General features: G+C 38.0%; 1 protein-coding gene across 2 annotated transcripts; it reads right to left on the reverse strand.

Moving 5' to 3' along the window:
* Nucleotides 1-587: 587 nt before the first annotated feature.
* LOC110441960 lies at nt 588-19383 on the reverse strand. 2 transcript variants are annotated; one of them, XM_021485283.1, is made up of 6 exons: nt 19289-19383; nt 15280-15554; nt 11728-12719; nt 3923-4078; nt 3426-3578; nt 588-2716 (listed from the first exon to the last, which is right to left on the reverse strand). In XM_021485283.1, the coding sequence occupies exons 2-6, from the start codon at nt 15543-15545 to the stop codon at nt 1674-1676; spliced, it is 2610 nt and encodes an 869-aa protein (XP_021340958.1). In that variant the 5' UTR covers nt 15546-15554; nt 19289-19383; the 3' UTR covers nt 588-1673. The 2 variants fall into 2 exon arrangements, with proteins under 2 accessions (XP_021340958.1, XP_021340959.1); XM_021485284.1 differs by lacking the exons at nt 15280-15554; nt 19289-19383 and adding an exon at nt 14095-14795.
* Nucleotides 19384-19405: the final 22 nt, after the last annotated feature.

A 19405-nucleotide genomic window follows, 5' to 3' on the forward strand; every position in this document is an offset into this window, starting at 1 on the left:
CTAAAGTTACCTAGGGGTGAAAGGGTTAACAATCTGACAAGGAGCTACGACTTCCGCAGCTTAAATCAAACCAGTTAGATAGATTTGGTTTTTGCTTAATTTGTTTTGAATATCGTGTGAAGAACTATCGGCCATGCAGCATGGCTTTCATTACCGTTTTCCTTTTTAATACTGTTGCATGAACTTTTAATTATTACAATTATAAGTAACCGCGCTTTTACATGAGCATAATTTTACTTCTGTTTCTGCAGTACAAACAAGAATTCCATGGGAGTGGATGTGTCGCCTGCTCGGCGCTTTTAGTAAGAAAAGTGTTTTGGCTTGAGTTATCGCGTAAACAGATATACCAAAACGTGGAAAGTTGGAAACTCAAAAAAAAACACCGTAACATATGTTGAACATTATTGCTTCTAGCATTACCTTCAAAAATGTGAAAGGAATTGATTAAACAAGCCATTCTGATTGATATGTCTCGCCTATGCCCCGCTTTGACCATCAATGCACATATCAAAGAAACTAACTTAAATGCAAAAACTTAATGTTGATGGAGATGCTGACAAAGTCAATGGACCATGAAAAGTAGGCCTCTTCTAACATTTGATGCATGGGTTGAGATGTACTACCTAAGATGTATCTATGGTCCAAGTTTGGTTGGTCTAGCTCTTATACTTTCATAGAAACTAATTGAAACGCAAAAAACTGAATGTTGATGGAGATGCCGACAAAGTCAATGAACCATGAAAAGTAGGCCGCATCCACCATTTCATGCATGGGTTGAGATGTACTTCCTAAGATGCATCTATGGTCCAAGTTTGGTTGGTCTAGCTCTTATACTTTCATAGAAACTAATTGAAACGCAAAAAACTGAATGTTGATGGAGATGCCGACAAAGTCAATGAACCATGAAAAGTAGGCCGCATCCACCATTTCATGCATGGGTTGAGATGTACTTCCTAAGATGCATCTATGGTCCAAGTTTGGTTGGTCTAGCTCTTATACTTTCATAGAAACTAATTGAAACGCAAAAAACTGAATGTTGATGGAGATGCCGACAAAGTCAATGAACCATGAAAAGTAGGCCGCATCCACCATTTCATGCATGGGTTGAGATGTACTTCCTAAGATGCATCTATGGTCCAAGTTTGGTTGGTCTAGCACTTATACTTTCAGAGAAACTAACTTAAACGCAAACGCTTTAATGTTGACGCCACCATCGCCGCCGTCGCCGGACCTATGTCTCGACAAAAATAAAAGAACTTCTTGCATTTACTGCACAATGACCTTAATTGGCAATAAAATGTGCACAACTCCACCAACAATGCAAGTAAACGTCTGAAATGCGAACTTGTCTGAGCTATATTGGTATGCAATATGTGTACCTAGTTTGAGTTAAATCAACACAAGGACCCTCAAGTTATCGCCCGTTGGCGCAACGAAAATGGCACAAGGAAGAATAGAATAAAAGAACCTTATTTTTCAGAGAATGTTCACTTCCTACCATTACGGTAGTGATTTGGTTATAAATACGCGTCACCTTATCTATGTATAAGTTTTGACGTTAATGTCAGAATCTTGAAAAAATGAACAACAAATCCGGGTTAGGGCGTAATGTTGCTGGTGGTAATGACAAATCCGTTTGAAGATATGGATACATGTATCATTGTTGTGGACGGCTACGTGGACTCGGTTGCTTGTTCTGGTTTCGAAACAACAACTTTCAATTCCGGGGGAAGTGGGACTTGGGAGGAACTGCTTGTCATCACAGAGAGCGCGGTGCTCTGGGATCTACTTTGATCTGAAGATCTCGCAGGGTAATACAAGCGTAGAGATAAATCCTTCCGTTGGTCCGACACGTACATGCTATGCCTTGTTTCAAATCCAGTGTCGTTTAAATGATGTATTGCAGTGGATCGCAAACAATGAGGCGTGTACGGCTTGTCAACATCAGCTCCCTTACACATATCGGAGAGGAAGCGTGCGAATGTCCGTGTCGCTAGGGGTTTTGTGGTGTACCAAATCTTTGTGGTTGTCGGAGAGAAGCAGGCTTCTTTCTTGTACTGATTGAACAGATGTGTAGCATTTCTATCAGTCTTTTCTAATAACAGTCTCAACATTTTCACCGGACAAGAGGGAGACTCGGGACAACTGTACATACGTTTGTCATTCATCGACTCTTTGTAATTTAAACCACCTTGATGTTTTTTCTGATGTGTATCGTGAGCTAATGAAACATATTCCCCGAACTCATCATGTTGGAATATTAATGAATCGGGCGTTAGCTGTTGATGGAACTCCATGCCCCTTGTAACGAAATGCATCGACAAATTAAACCAGACACAAAGGCGAAGAACAATTGGAGATGACTCGGCACTTTCGAGGTAGGTAAAGAACTTTTGTAGATCTGCTTGTTCTATGACCGTTTTCTGTGTGATTGCCTTTCTCGGCTCTGTGCTTTTCCGTTGTTTCAGTAGCCCGTCTAAGACTCCGTTTGCGTGTTTGAATTCCTTATCTCGGACGATATCAATGTTTCTATGTGTGTCTGATAAGTATCGGTTGATTGCCGCCCGAATATTGATCAGTGTATTACATTGGTACACATGGTCGCTTCCTTTATTCGGTCTCGCACCAAAGTAGAACTTTCGGAGCTCCTCTGCCAAATCTGTCACACTGACTGCAGCCATATCAAGCGGTCTGCCGAACATTTCTATGTTCCAGTCTGCAAAATACGAATTGATTTATTTCAAGTGCAAGTTAGAAACTCATTGATGAAATAATTGGCAGTTGTGTTGAAACAATAGCCGTAATTATCATTTTTTTATTGCATTTTAGTTGAATAATATCCGTGATTGTCATTTTTATTGCAGCTTAGTTGAAACAATAGCCATAAAATCGTCGTTTTATTGCATTTTAGTTAAAACAATAGCCGTACTTGTCAATTTTTATTGCATTTTAGTTGAAACAAAAGCTGTAATTGACATTTTTATTGTAGTTTAGTTGAAACGATAGCCGTAATTGACATTTTAATAGCAGCTTAGTTGAAACAATAGCCGTAATTGTCATTTTTTATCGTATTTTAGTTAAAACAATAGCGGAAGTTGTCATTTTTTATTGCATTTTAGTTGAAACAATAGCCGTAGATTTCATTTTTTATTGTATTTTAGTAGAAAAAATAGCCGAAGTTGTCATTTTTATAGCATTTTAGTTAAAACACTAGCCGTAGTTGTCGTTTATTTTTTATTGTATTTTAGTTGAAACATAAACCGTGAATGTCATTTTTATTGCAGTTTAGTTGAAACGTTAGCCGTAGTTGTCGTTTTCTTGCAGTTTAGTCGAAACAATAGTCGTGATTGTTATAAAGGAGGTCGTTATCGAAACACTGAAGATCTCGTATAATTATCACAATCATTTCTACAGTTCAACCCTACCTTGAAATATCTTCATCCCCCATGCGGTGTTCCTTTTCGTAGACTTTGTGTGTCGGGCGTCAAACAATTCACTCAGTTCCTCATTTGAAGCAACTTTGAATCTCTTAGGCCGTGGTTCTTCTTCTGCATTATGAATGGTCGCGGCGGGCGTTTCTGCATAAATATTAAAACATTGTCGTTCAATACGTATTATCTACATCCAGAACTAAATGCAATCAATGATTTAAATATAGAAATTCCCTAGTACTTGCAGAATTGAAGTTGAATGTATGTATCGTTGGGGCAAACAATCTTCAAAGAAAAGCCTTTTTTCTTCTAAATAATTGCATCTTGCGATGATCAAGTATATTTGCATGAGGGAAGGAAAACATTCAAAAAGGCACTAGTTGAAATGCGTTCCTAAGCCTATAAACGCATTTATTTTGCGATAATATTTATTTACAAACCTAGCAGCAGCAGAAATATAAATATCTTAGTAATAAGCTACATCCACGTACGCCTGCATGCTGCTAACAGCGGATGACATGGAAGATTTTCTTGATGAGGAAAATAGTTGAGACTGCTCTCTTTGAATCTCTTAGGCCGTGGTTCTTCTTCCTGTTCTTGTGCACTCTGTAGGGGGGCTGTTGTCTGAATGGTCGCGGCGGGCGTTTCTGCATAAATATTAAAACATTGGCGTTCAATACGTATTATCTACATCCAGAACTTAACGCAATCAATGATCTAAATATAGGAATTCCCTAGTACTTACAGAATTGAAGTTGAATGTATGTATCGTCGGGGCAAACAATCTTCATAGAAAAGCCTTATTTCTTCTAAATAATTGCATCTTGCGATGGTCAAGCATAATTGCATGAGGGAAGGAAAAGCTTAAAAATGACACTGATTTGAATGGGTTCATAGGCCTATGGACGCAATTTCTTGCGATATTATTATTTGTTTACAGACCAGCAGCAGAAATGTAAATATCTAAGTAATAAACTATATCCACGTACGGTTGTTTGCTGCTAAGAGCGGAGGACGAGGAAGAGTTTCTTGATGAGGAAAGTAGTTGAGACTGTTCTCTTCCAATTTACTTGTATTCTATTAGTAACTGGACAACATATATCTAAATGATCTAATTTTAAGTGTACAAAGACGTGATTTACATTTGGCATATTCAAATAATTAACCCTTTTAACCCTATATAACTTTAGTAGACTCTACCATGCATTGATCTGGATGAGTCCATTATGGTCTACAGCGGTGGAAAGGTTAAGGGGTTTCATGCACTTTCGATTTGTTTCAACAATAGTTTACACTAATTTCAACTATTTTGTTCCCTAGCATCACCGATGAGTCCTAGAAGGACGAAACAACTTCATAGTGCACTGCCATTCATTTCAGTTACCAAATTGTATCCGTGCAATCTCGTGTGCGTCTTATATTCATCATTCTTTTCCTTTCGTTAAACAATATCCCTGTTATTGACTAAACTGTCTCTGTTTTCAGACTACTTATTTCCATTCGTAGACAACTAAAATTCCTTTGATTTTGGTGGCGTTTTATTTGCATGTATAACATTTTGATTAATAAAGTGTTGTCTTTTTCATCACTTATTGTCGTTTAATATAACAAATGAAGATAATTTTCTTATCAAAAGAATGAAAGATATAAATCAATATAAGACTGATCAAGCACCAGAACACCAACTTTTTTTTTAATACATTGGATTATTTTACTGTTGTCAGTTCATAGTCTTGTAACTGCCAACTATTTTTTTCTTTTCCCACTTTCCTATTTTTTTCTTTTCCTGCGTTCCAATTTTCTTCCGGTAGTGTCTCATTGTGTACCCACCTTCAAATCACTTTGTCTGTTTAAACACAAAACAAACAAGCCATTGCCATGCCATGTGAAGGTAAGTATTTGTTGAAAGTCAATTTTACTTGCAATGACACCACGCTGACTGTCGTAAGCGACTAACAAGCTCTACAGTAGAGCGTGTTAGTCGCTTTTGACAGTCTATGAGTAGTAACTCAGAGACGTTTCATTCTTTGTAAAAGTAGAATACATCATATAACCATATCAACTATAACACACATTTCGCTTTTATCAACTTGTATATACTCAGACATTAATGAACTGTCACATCCACCTTTTCTGGAATATTTCAACAGTCAAACTCTTATAACATTCCTTGTGTAGTTGTTCATGTGCATTGAGTACATACACACACAATAATGAGACTGGCTGTCAGTCATCCTGTCAGCTTAATATTGAATCAAATATGATACACGCCTAGTATTCCATCCTCAAATGATGCTGAACAATGTATAATAACTAACAATAAGATTAACAAGATTTTAATTGCTTGGAGGAAAATAAAATACAAAACTTGACATTTGATGAAATTTAAAACTATCATGCGTAAATTCATAGTTCATTTTGAGCCGTTATATGATGAGTATTTATCCCTTTCTCTCCGATATCCTTGGTCGATACTATATATATAGCCAGAAACAAACAGATAGTGCTTACCGGCCACCTGTCGCCAAAGTGTGATGAGTTTATAAATGAGACGTCACAAACCTTGTTTTTTCACCGCAGAATCATTTATTTTCGTGGGGTTAACATTTCGTTGTTTTTCATATACTAGCCTGTTTCAAGGACATTATATTTCACTAATTTCTGATTGTCCCTATCTATATTATACCAAATTTATGTTTTTGGTGGGGATTTAATTTCGTGGATTTTTGTTATACACGATGTAAATGAAATTCAATGCCCCACGAAAATATATGATTTTACTTTACATTAATATTATTAACATTATTTGAAGTTTTTAAAAGATTGGACTTCTAAATCCGTTTGTTTTTTCCTACATTATTTAATGCAGGACACACAACTTAACAGTTAGTCAATATTGCTATTACTACTTGTATTATCTACATGCTGGTACAAACTGATCCCTCCTGATTTTATCAGGACATAACCTCTCAAAATTTAAATGGATTATTGTGTACAATTCTGAAGTACAGTAAAACCAACCTAGTCACCTTATCAAGTGATAGACGATCATTATGAGATGATGTGTTTGTCAGGTATGAGCATTCCTTATATGGTTTCATGTAAAAGGGGGCAAAGGTCAAGGTTACCAATGTTATTTATAGAAAAACACTGTTAACAATCTAGTCACCTTGTAAAGTATGCTAAGAAGAAAATCATAACGTATACTTGTGGAGTGTGAGAATGCAGATATATGTATTTGAAATTGGTTCAACTGATAAAGAAAAGTAGTTTTTCAAAGATTAAATGCGCAAATTACCCCCTTTGGGATGGGAATCTCAAACATATCTTTTTACTGATCATGGGATGAATTTCTAAGGGACAGGTCTATTTCTTGGAAACAATCAAGGTAGCAGCCATTTCTCGACCATTCGTATGTAGAGAACTAAGCCCCCAGGGGCGGGGACCAAACAGGACCCTGGGTCCAATCCTGATAGTACTGTGGCTCTATGGCTCATGATTGTTCAGATAAAGCTGTTTAAAATATTTCAATGAGTATGACTTGTGTTACCTTGAATGTCATATATACGAGGACACTTAATAACATACCATTCAAGGAACCTACCCTAGATACTGGTCAAAAGTCATATCCAAAGGCCTATAGAACTCAACCCTTTCACCACTGTAGACCAAAATGGACTCATCCATATCGATGCATGGTAGATTCTACTAATGTTACATAGGGGTGAAAGGATTAAGGTGATATTTGTACATCTTTTTATCCACTTTAGCTGACCTCTGATCCTTAATCATGAAATGGAACAATAACAATTTGATTTGACAAATCATGAAGAAGACTGGCCGGACAATATTTCCCATTTCAAATGCAACCCATGCATGAAGAACATGAACTTAAATAATGTATATAGTTTTTAACAACAAAAACATGACGATATGACATGGGATACTTTAAATATTTGTACAGCCTTGACGGCGTTTTCATCTAATAACAAAAATACTGTATACTGGGAAATTTTCCCCTTTCCCAATAAAATCAAGGTTCGCTCGGTGTTAATTTTACCATTCACATGTAACTACTACATGTTGTATGTTGTGTAGTAATATTTGTTGTCATGATAAATTTGCTCTCATTAGGCAGGGTACGTAATTAGGGAAAGTTTCCCTTTATAGAGTATATTGTTATAGATTAGGTCACCTAAAGTAGTGATCAGTCTGTCGTCTTGTGCAGCTTCTGTTTCATCGTCTCGGATCATACACAGAAAGACTTCTCTTTTAAGTCTGTTTGAACATGCATCTATCTCTCCCTTTATTATATGTGACCGGATGACAGTTGAACCATTAGGCATATTTGTTTCACCTGATTCTGTTCTCTTTGATCCCGGACAGATCATTTGATGCCTCTTGATGTGGTGGTCGAGTACGAACCATTCCTCACACTCCGGACACGGACCATAATCCTGTATGTTATATATATAAAAGCACAGGCATTTTTCGCCGTGATAACAAGAGGGGACCTTCATTTGAAAATTTTCACCCGTATTACGAAGAAGTTTTTGCAATATTTTTATTTTCAGATTAGGAGATGTCCTACATGATTCACTTGCCTTGTCTATCTTCCTCTTCAGAGCAATAACGTCCTGAACTTCCGTTTCTGTTCAGTGTTTTTGTTCCACATGCATTTGAATATTATACTCAACAGTTTTTCACAGAAAGGACAAGCGTGAAGTCTGTCATACAACCTACCAGACTTTGAATTTTCCCGGTTGGAGTTCTTTGTGTACTTTTGGTATGAATTGCAGGGTAAGTGACATCGTAGGAACAATTTTGTGGCTAATTTTCTTAGGAGTAGCTGGTTTGAGGACATTTAAATCTTTCATTTCACTGAATCCATTATGACTTCTCCCTTCAGTTGGGATATATTTGGAACTTTCATAGATCTGCAATCTTTTCACCTTTTCCCATCATCCAGTCTTCGTCATCACCTCCAACCTCAGAATCAGAAAGTGTGTAATTCGGATCTTCATTCGTATCATCTTGGAATGAAATTTCGTCCTCACTTCCGATTTGATTCATCCTTCTTATGTTTCGTCCCTGATCTGTTTCCATAGGCTCCAGTCCTAGACACACAAACAGGAGGGAGAGGCTAAGAACACTACTACAGTTGTGGGATCGCACAACGTTACACGATGTGCGGTGTGCGCACGATGTGTGCACGGCGTGTGAACGGTGTGTGCACGATGGGCGAACGATAAAAAGCTGGACGATCATTGCTTGCGCACATCTGTGCGCACGATGGACGGACGCTGTGCGATAACAATCGTGGTTGGTGCAAATTGAGGAATGCCTTAACAATTTATACGGTTTTGTGTTTAAACATATTAACCTGATGTTTACGTATGTTTCTATATTCTAGCAACATCTATAAACTTATATAATTTTTCTTTCTGTCTATACATTCTTATATTTAGAAATTGTGTTTTCTGTGTTTTTAAACAAACTTAATCGTCACATGTAAAATTACAACACAATCCCGTATACAGGTAAACATAACCACTTTGTACATGTCCCTGGACCGTAGTTTTCTCCCCGCCTGGGGCACTTACGTAACTCGTCGGGTAAGGCCGGGGGTGTGAAAATCCAGGTGAAGGGGAGCTATAGGCAAACGAATGCAAATAACAAATACTATTCATTACGGTCAAACGGTATCGCATATCAGCTCTGTGTGTCAGGCACTGGTCAGGTAAAACTCCGGACACTCATAAAATTGTTATTTACCTGTTCTGTTACCTTGGAGCCAAACCCATTCTTGACAGTCTTACGGTCGCTGTAATACTGTGTAACACGCATTGTGAAATTGTGTAATCTTGATTATTGTGATGAGAAATTACAGATATATACACAGTGTACATTATCGTATACAAGCCTTCCGTATTTTTGTCATTCCGTAATTTTGATCTTCAAATGATACCAAATCGCACAGTTGTGCGGAGAGAATCGCACAACGGGGCGAACGATTGCTAAATCGCACAGTTGTGCGCACCATGTGTGGACGATGTGCGGACGGTGTGTGAACGATGTATGCACGGTGTGCACACGCTATTTTTGGTGCGTTGTGCGGTCCCACAACTGTACCAAACGCTCAAATACAAATGGCCAGGACAAGAGTTACAGAAATACTTCCCATGCACACAGACAAACATGGATAAAATAGAGAAATACCGGTACCATATAGAAACTCAACCATGCATAAGAAAGAGAGTCAAAGAATGAAATAATACAAGATTCTTTGTCTGTGGCAGTATCACCTCTCCATTGGTTCCTGTCTCCTGATCATGATCACCACTGTAGACCATAATGGACTCATCCATATCAATGCACAGAAGAGTATACTTAAGTTACATGGGGGTTGCAAGGGTTAAGCTTATAGCTGTTGAGAAGAATGTGAAACTCCAAACACACACACTCCTTTTGGAATGTTTTCATTGAAGTTGGCAAGTAATAAATAATTTATTATACCTCATTTTTATATATAACAGTGTCAATTTTCTTTTAATTTTACATAGAATGGCCCCTTTTAATTTTGGTTTTGACTACAAATTGCTCAAATTGCCCACTGCTCTCAAATTCCAGGATTTTCCCTGCAATGGCAATTAACTCACATTGGAAATGTATATATATAATATATATATACTGTCGAATCTTGTTAACTCGAACTCTTATAACGCGAAGACCCCGTTTATCTCAAAGTATGTCTCCGGTCCCGGCCAAATCTCTTCTTTATCTTAGTAAATAAAACTCTGATAATTCGAACCCTGAAAACTCGAAAAACTTGATACCTCGAAGTAAGATATTGGTTTCAATAGCGTAAATCCAACATCAAAACATCGCCTACTGAAATAGTGTTCGAATTTCATTTCGTCAATTATTTATTCTTTGATACAAATAAAACGCAATACGACGGCATTTCGCCATTGCGTGTTTATGAACATCTTTCGTGAGTAGACTAGCATGAAATTGGTAAAAATAATTTACGATAAAGCTTAAGACTGTAAAGTGTGCGGACTGTCAAAACCACGTTGTTCATCAGAAAAAACTTCATCAATGTTGATCAACAGTACTCTGTTCTTACTGCGATTTCGTTTAATGATCACATTTGTACACCTGAATTGACGACAGTCCAAACCGGAAAATTGGTCACAAAGCGTGGTCATGCATAAAAGAGTTCCACAGTCAAAATCACAACATAGGACAGCTTCAAGGGTTTGTGTTTTTACAGGAGCCAGTATGGCTTTGAAAGTCAATCGAGAGATTTTAAGAACAATACGATAATTGCTGTTGATTACATTGTGTTGAGGAGGTGTCAGGTGTCACATTTGGCTTTAATGAATTAATGTGTTACATGTACGATATAATATGTTTGTGTGTGTTTTCAACAATCAACTATGCGTACGCTCCATTACAGTGATTTGTTTTAGACTTGCGCACTTTCATTTCAGCATCGTAAATATAACACTTCAGAGGTAAAACTTGACGGACTCGCAAATATAAATGAAGACATAGAAAGACTTTCCCAAGACTAGCCAAATCTAATCACTAGGCCCGTCCATATTTCATAACGAAATCGCAATATGGTCCAACCGTTTTCATCGCGTTAAACGAAAGTACGTTTTTCGGGAAAAATCTTACTCTACTTTTGTAAGGGTGTTTATTATAAAATAACATACATGTATTTGTCCTATTGATTACATATATCATCCATTAATTGATTATAAGCATTCGCTATTAATTAGTACAAATCAACGACTGCTAGTGCTATATATGTCCAAACAGTACATTTCATACCAAATATATGAACCCGCCTAACTCGAACACTCGTATAACTTGAAGTTTTCCTACGACTAAAGTTCCAAATTGCAACTCATTCAATATAAATTTAATACTCAGGTAATCCATTGAAGTCACGTCATTTATGTATTTTGAATGCTCGCTCCTTCATAGACGGTAATATTAGTCTTTGAATGTTGCACATATAATGACTGGATATTTCTATAAACATTCTTTTTAATCCAATTGGGAAAATAATGACTGAAATTGGGAAAATACAGGGTCATTTTTCAATTTGGAATGGGTCGCTGTACTGGACCCTATACACACCTAGCAAAAACCCTGCAATGACAAATCCTCTATGTATAAGTTATGGCTGGTCAGGAATCTTTTTCGAAAAAGTGTATCAAAGAAAGTGTTTTACATTATATTAACTGAAAATTCAACTTAAATCACGTGTAATTATAATTACCTCTACTGTCTGGAGTCAGTCTTGTTAGCAGCACAACTTTCTCAACCCTCAGAACCAGCTCTTTATCAACAGGCTGGCAAACATTCTTCGTGTCTGTTTCAATGCCACGAATTTCCATCTTTACTGTTTCTGAATTTCTTTCCGAGTCATTTTTGTCCACTGCAGTTTTGTTCGGTACTTTCTGTGAAGTAGCTGTCTTCATTTCCTTGGAATTACTCACAGTACAGTTTCTTTTCTCAGGAGTTTCAATCTCTGTGGTTTCCTCGGAAACTTCCTCCTTGATATGTTCTGTTTGACTTTCATTCTTGTCTGGTAAAATATTGGCAGGAAATGTGTAGCTACCATCCTCAAGATTTTCCAACACAACTCCAATATTCCGTGAAACAGTGTAAGTGTGGCAAAATGATTCATCTATAATTTCTGTCTTGATGGGTCGCAATTGACTTTCATTGCTATTCCCCGAAGCGTCGTCAGCATAGCTTTTTTCCAACGTTACATTCTGTGAAGTGCTGTCGTTATTGTAGTTTCTGACCTCAGGATTTTCTGACAATAAATTCTGTGAAGTATTCTCAGTATTATCAAAACAATCCTCTTGAACTTCCACCTTTATATGTTGTGGTTGAATTTCATTTGTATCACGTGAACATGTATCGCTAGTCTCCCGATCAGTTCTTTCCTGGGCTGTCTGCGGTGTCTCTGTTATCCTTGAACTGTTTCTCCCACTCACACACGTTTTCCGTGTAGTATTCACCAAGTACATGTTATTGTCACTAGAAGACTGCAACACACTTCCCATAGTTGGATGTTTTCCATCATCCACTTTTGAGACATTCCTTAAATTGTCACAATGGGATTCTCTACTCTCGATCTCCTTTAAGAATCTCTCGCAGTGACTGACGAGTCTGTTGACGCGATACTCCTTGGCCAGACTAAGTAAGGCCTTGGTCACATGTTTCGTCATATGCTCGTCCACATGATCTGTGTACAGATACCTGCAAAAGATTTAAACATAATTTTGTTATAATTCCAAAATATAATTTGCTACAGCCCTATATATTGCTTGTAAAATTTCATATATTTCAATAATATACAATATTTGATATAGCGCTCTATCTAGCTAACATAAGCCAAGTATAATGCGCTTTACAGTACATAGATATACAATAAATACAATCAGCATATATAAACATTAATCAATACAATTTTGAGGAATTCGCAGGAGCTGCCTTATCAGGCGCTACCTACTAGTCCTATGCCAACTGGCTAATATCTTCCTATGTGAGTATGCCTGCCTGTGAGCTGGAGATGTAATGTGTTCTGTTTGTAGTGGGACTGTGCTTCCAACGGCATCATTTATAGTTACACCTCACTTGAATGCTACAGCACAGATACCACAACATCCAAACATACCAAACCCCGGCCGCCTGCGAGGAATGCCTGGGTGTTAATCACTATCACAATAAGTACCAGTATCAAGCACATTAACACTAGTCCTCTCGTCTGAGACTGGTAGATTTCAGCAAGGACTATAGTGAATCAACTAACCTAACTGGTCCTTTGGACTTGTAGAATAATAAAATAAGAATAATCCTTTTGGAGAACTGCTTAATTAAAATACAGATAAACTTCAAAACAACAGGAAGAGGAAGCAAGGAAGGTGAAAGCAGTGGAGACGGGATTCAAGGGCATGGACCCAATGGGAGACGGAAGGGAAGAAGATGACATGGACAGAGATCTGGAGATACACATCATGGCAGCTACAGTTCATTCTCAGGGCGGTCTATGATGTGCTTCCAACACCGACAAATCTTCACAGATGGGGATTGGTGGAAGATCCCACATGTCACCAATGTGGAAGACCCGGCAATCGGGAACACATTCTCTCTTCCTGCGAGGTAGCGCTGGCAAAGGGCTGATACACTTGGAGACATAACCAGGTGTTAGGGCAACTTGCTCACACTCTTGAGAGGGAAAGGAAGAACACATGGAACACAAAGGGGACCAATGTTCCACAGAGAGGGACAGACACCATTGGGAACAGCAAGGAATGCCAACCTGTGTATTCTTGAAGGTGCAGGAGACTGGGAGATACGTGTGGATCTTGGAGGGAGGACATTGTTTTTTCCGGAGATCCTGGAGACAACACTAGGACCAGACAGTGTTGTTATCACCCAGCAAGAAGAAACTGGTGATGGTGGAACTGACTGTGCCGTGGGAGAAAAGGTGTGAATCAGCGCACAAACGGAAGAAGAGCAAGTATGCGGAGCTGACAGAGGAGTGTGGCAGAAAAGGCTGGCAGGCATGGAACTTTCCTGTGGAAGTAGGCTGCAGAGGATTCCTGGGCCAATCGTGCTGGAGGATGTGTACCTGAATACAACTGTTGTTGTTGCTGCTCAACCGTCGTCGTCATCAGCCAGGTCCATCCATCGTCGAGGGTTTCAACCCCTAACCTGGAACTCTCTCTGGATGGTGGGTCAGCAGGGGTGTCAGTCCCTACTTCCCGACGGTTGGTTCCAGCTACTGTCTCCTCTCCGCATCCACAGCCATCGTGGTGCCCCTTCCGCTTCGTTCCCCAACTCTCTACCTGCCGTCTTCCTTACTGCTTCCGTGATACCGAGGGCTCCGGGCATCCTCCAGTACGATTCAATCATTCTGTTCAACTAGTCCTGTGGACTGCCAACCAAAACCGTTAGCGTCAAACCCTGAATCCACCATTTTGCAGGCTAAGAATAACAATGTTAAATTGTTAATGTAATATTATGTAATAAGAAGTTGAAGAAAATGCATGTTCGATCAACATGAGAATTTTGTCTAGTACACCATCCTCGATATTCCACGGGTTACGCTCATTTTTGCTCTATGAACCACTGGAATATGTAATGACAACATCGAACGCTCAGTGTGCATAACCTTGTGGATGAGATGAGAAAACTAGTTTGATCCTTTGATAGGGACATCAAAAGAATCTCCCAGTCACGTAACTGCTTTGAAGTCAGATGTCGCTCTTCTGTAATCTTCAAAGGACAGGTATCAGCCTAACGATTAGTCAGGTTTTTTTTTACCTCTGACTAATCAAATAGCTAGGCACGTGCCTTCAATTTTGCTATGAAATATTCCAGGGGTGCAGAGAGCGAAAGTGAGCGTAACCCACTATATTCATGAAACCATTCTCGTGCTCAAGAATGGATTCTGTGCTCACATCATTTTTCTTGTAACTACCTTAAATCCTGTCAAACGATCAAAATGCCAAATGTAAACATTGAAAACAGTTTTCTGCTTTAATGTTTTCTCAAATCATTGACAAAATATGATTGTCTTCTTAACTTATTGCGGGAACAAAATATTCGGCTTTAGCACAAAATCTATGCTTGAGCAGGACAACGGTTTCATGAATACAGGCTCTGGCGTATCCAAGATGCTAGTACACTGGTTGTTGATTAAGTTAGCTCATTCACCCCTAAAGACACATTTGAGCTCTTCCAATTCAAAGGTTGGAATAGTTCACTATGAAACTTCAGGGGTGAATGAGTTAAAGAATGTTACAATACTGACCTGAGGAAGACGTTGAAGATATTCTTAAAAGTGTTGGCCACTATCACAGACCATTCAGAAAAGACAGGGTCTGGTTTCTGAGAGGTCAATAGGGCACAGAAGACAGGACTTCGACAGATCAGAATACTTCTATGTCCCCTCACTACATCCTGTCTGTCACCGACCACAAATCTCACATCGGAGCCAATCTTCGTGTTAAACAGATGTTCTAGGCAGATTGGCAGAGAACTTTCTGACTGCCATTCAGACAAAAGTGATGAACTCATGATTCTGATCTGTTAAAAGAAAATTATCAATGACAGGTAACAAATTTACATAAGTGTCATGACACCTATTTTTGTTTCCTTTTCTATTTCAAGAAATATACAATTTGTATTATAATTTCAATATACATGTAATGTCAAAACATTTGAATAAAACAAAGTTTAAACCAATGACAGTGAGCTGTTTCCAGTACTTTTTTTAGTCTAAATTAATTACCTGTAGGTGTTTCTGGCCAATAGTATATATATGTACAGGGATATAATCCTGCAGGGAGCCATGCCGTGGGGCCGGGCCATTGATCATTCAAAACTGAAATTGACCCCTCCTAGGTTTCAATTTTCCTTTCATTTTACATTTGCTGAAATTGCCAACTGCTCTCAAATTCCAGGATTTTCCCTGTATGTACACTTATAAATAATTTACATACATGTAATCATGTGTGTGATTTCTAAATACTAGGTAGATACATTTTGTGTATCATTATTTTACCTTGAAAACCCCAATCTCCAGCTCTAGATCGAAGGTTCAGAATCTCATAATACAATATACAGTTGGCTGTGATGTTATTTAAGGATTCACTTGAATATATATTTTTTATGTTATGAAGATATATAACACAAAAAAACAGAAAGTACTCTGAAAAAACCGCAAAGCGGTTTATGATGAGAGTATACTCCGTTTTTTTTGTATTATAGCTACATAACATAAAAAATATATTCAAGTTAATCCTTATAATTTAATCTACTCTACACAATCCCTGTGGAAATCCACTTTTATTGATGGACTCTTTTCTCTTAGAAATTATTACGCCGCTGTATCAGCCAATCAAAAGCGACGTTACAAACGGTGACGTCATTTTTCGTTATGGGCTGATAACATAAATGTTTAAGCCAATGAAAATGCTTGTTACAGGCAAGATTAAATTATTACTCTATATCAAGGAACTTTTGCTCAGTCAAATTTCGCCCTCTGCCATTGAAATCAGTATTCGCCCAGTGTAAATTTTGCCCTTGGCATATATGCATAAATTTACACTGCATATAGATTATACATAAATGTATTTAAATATTGTTTGCTAATATTTGCTGTCATGCATGATAAATTTGCTCTCAATCATAATGGAGAGCGAAAATGGTGAGTGTTAAACTGTGGCAAAAAGTTCCTGATTATGCAATTCTTAACGTGTTGCTGATAGTACTGTCTATAATAAACACCATTTAATGAGTTTTCTTCTGATTAGAAAACAATCTAACATGGAACCAGCGGCTTAAGAACAAGTCTTATTTTTTTATTTAAATATAAATACTTTATTTACTCTATATAAAAGTAATTGGTTAAATCGAATATATCCCCACTTTTAGTCCTGTTTGTTAGTCTGGGAACCAAAACACACAGGTCTACACTCGGGTGTTTCCGCAGAGCCAATCAGGAGAGAGGTGGGCGGAGGAGCTTGTTACTGAACTCGGAAGCGTCGGGCGAAGTGGGCGGAGCTTGCTACCGAACTCGGAATAATTTGGCTCCAAAAGGGTAGTTGGGACGTGAAGCTATACAGCTTATGGTTTACAAATATTTTCTAGTTAAAACTATCTCTGCAGTGTGTATCAGTATAATAAAACGGTTTAAGTATGGGGTTGAGGGATATAGCAAGTTTATGGTATCCCTTGACCATGCCTATTTCCCTCGGCTTCGCCTCGGGAAAAAGACCTGGTCTCGGAACACCAGAAACTTGCTATATCCCTCAACCCCATACTTAACTGTATAATAAGGTTAGAAACAAGAGGCCCAGAGGGCCTGTATCACTCAGCTGAATATGTTTAAAATAATTGGTATGAAGTTAAAATATATCACTCCATTGTAGTTGCTGTAAGTACATATGAAATTTCAGAAAGATCCATCCAGTACTTGAGATTTAGCGAGAACAAATTTCAAACAGAGCCCCACCCCTATGCCCCTAAGGGGGTCATATATACCCACCGTTTATAAATACAAAATTGGTTCTCCTTCACCAAATTAAAGGATGCTTCATACATACGTCCGTTTACTTTTTGATCCTGTTTTTATTATTTATAACTATTCATTTTTGTTCATAGTATTATAACCCTGAACAAAATGTACTTGGTTTGATACAATGGATTATTGCAGCGCAAACGTCAAATAGACAGGTATAACTGCCCTATACATTAACTGTCATTGAATATTAATCTGTAGTATGGGGTACCCCCATTTAAATTTGAATGGCATCAAACAGCCCAAAGAAAATGTGTCAAATCTCCAGAATAATAGCATATATTTCCACTGAATAAATCACAACTGAGCATAAAGCCAACAAGGCTGCCTGAAGTTGGGAAAAAGCATGCAAAGCAAGTGTGATTTTACCTGTACACAATTCAAAACACCTTCAGGTTCTCACTCAGGTAATCTGGCTTGACTTGTATCAATAGCCTTGTTATCTTCATGAATTATTGTGAAATATTCATTGAAAATACATGCCATGCATCATTCTTGAGATTTGAAGTATTTTCTTTCATTTTTCTCGATAATAGTCAATACACGGATACTCCAGAAATCCATGTACAGGTAAGTGTTTTCATGAATTATAATATTCAATGCAATTTTTGCGTCACTAAAATTCTGCATTTAAATGTTACTTTTCAGGCAAAGTCAACAATATTTGCAACAAAAAAAATCTGCAAAGGTCATTATTGACATTTTTCCTGACATGGGTATACCAACCAACTTCCAATTTTTTTTCATTTTGAGGAAAAGTTATGAGACAGTCTCATACTATATACACTGACATGAGCCCGTACGAAATACCTTAACACTCCTAAGGAATCAAAGTACTCAACAGGGCTACATTCGCGTTACCGGTTGAAACGGTACGTGTGGCGCAGAAATTTTCCACGATAAACGAACACACTTGGACCGTTCTATAAGCAGAGCTAAAAATCCACAGTTTCGGAGAATAATAAACAATGTATCAAGAATATTCTGCCCTTCTCTCACGCGTCCACTAAATTACATAACGTATCTTAAAAAATACATGTGGCTTGACATTGTTTTAGAAAAAAATAACGCAAACTAGCAATATTCAGCAGTTTAGTTTCGGCCAGGTACGTCTGGACCCCTCAATCTACACGTACCAAATTTTCCTGAGGTCAGCCTCGGTCCAAATCTGTACCTGTCGTTTTCTTTACAGGTTCAACCGGTTCAACCGTTTCAACCGGTAACGCGAATGTACCCCTGTAAAGGTGATCGCTAATAAAGCGCACAGTGACATTTCTACTGTGTGCAATCAAGCGTTAGCTTCAGACCACTCATCATAGACTCGCTAGTATATCGGTTCCATCCCCACAGAGTGATGTCTGACAGGGTTAATTGTTATCCCTCCAAAGACACGGTGGATTTCCCCTGTGGGCTTTCCTCCACCACCAAAAAAATGTTCCCTTAGATGCGTCGTAATAAAAGCTCCAACAACTAGAACCGGTTTGACGACAATTGTTCGATTATTAAATAAAGTCAAACCAAATAACCTGATGCTGCTTTCAGGTGAGCCTTGAAAAAGCCTTGCGAGGTCTGCATAAACATGTACAGGTCTACCAAGATTTATACCCGAAAATGTTACATTTTAAGACGGTCAAAAACGAACAGGACCCTGCTCAATCTCCTCAACATTTCACACAATGACTACTTGTGAAAATATTCGGGACTCCTAATATCTAAGTAATTTTAAATAAAAACTTACCAGATTTAATTCAGCAAGTCAATTTTTATACTTTTTGGTACGTGTATGCCATGGCTTGAACTTCATACTACAAATTGAACGCTGTGATGTTTCCATTTTTGAGCGAAGAATAAATAA

The sequence above is a fragment of the Mizuhopecten yessoensis genome, unplaced genomic scaffold (genome assembly GCF_002113885.1).
Source record: "Mizuhopecten yessoensis strain PY_sf001 unplaced genomic scaffold, ASM211388v2 scaffold716177, whole genome shotgun sequence".
Lineage (NCBI taxonomy): Eukaryota > Metazoa > Mollusca > Bivalvia > Pectinida > Pectinidae > Mizuhopecten > Mizuhopecten yessoensis.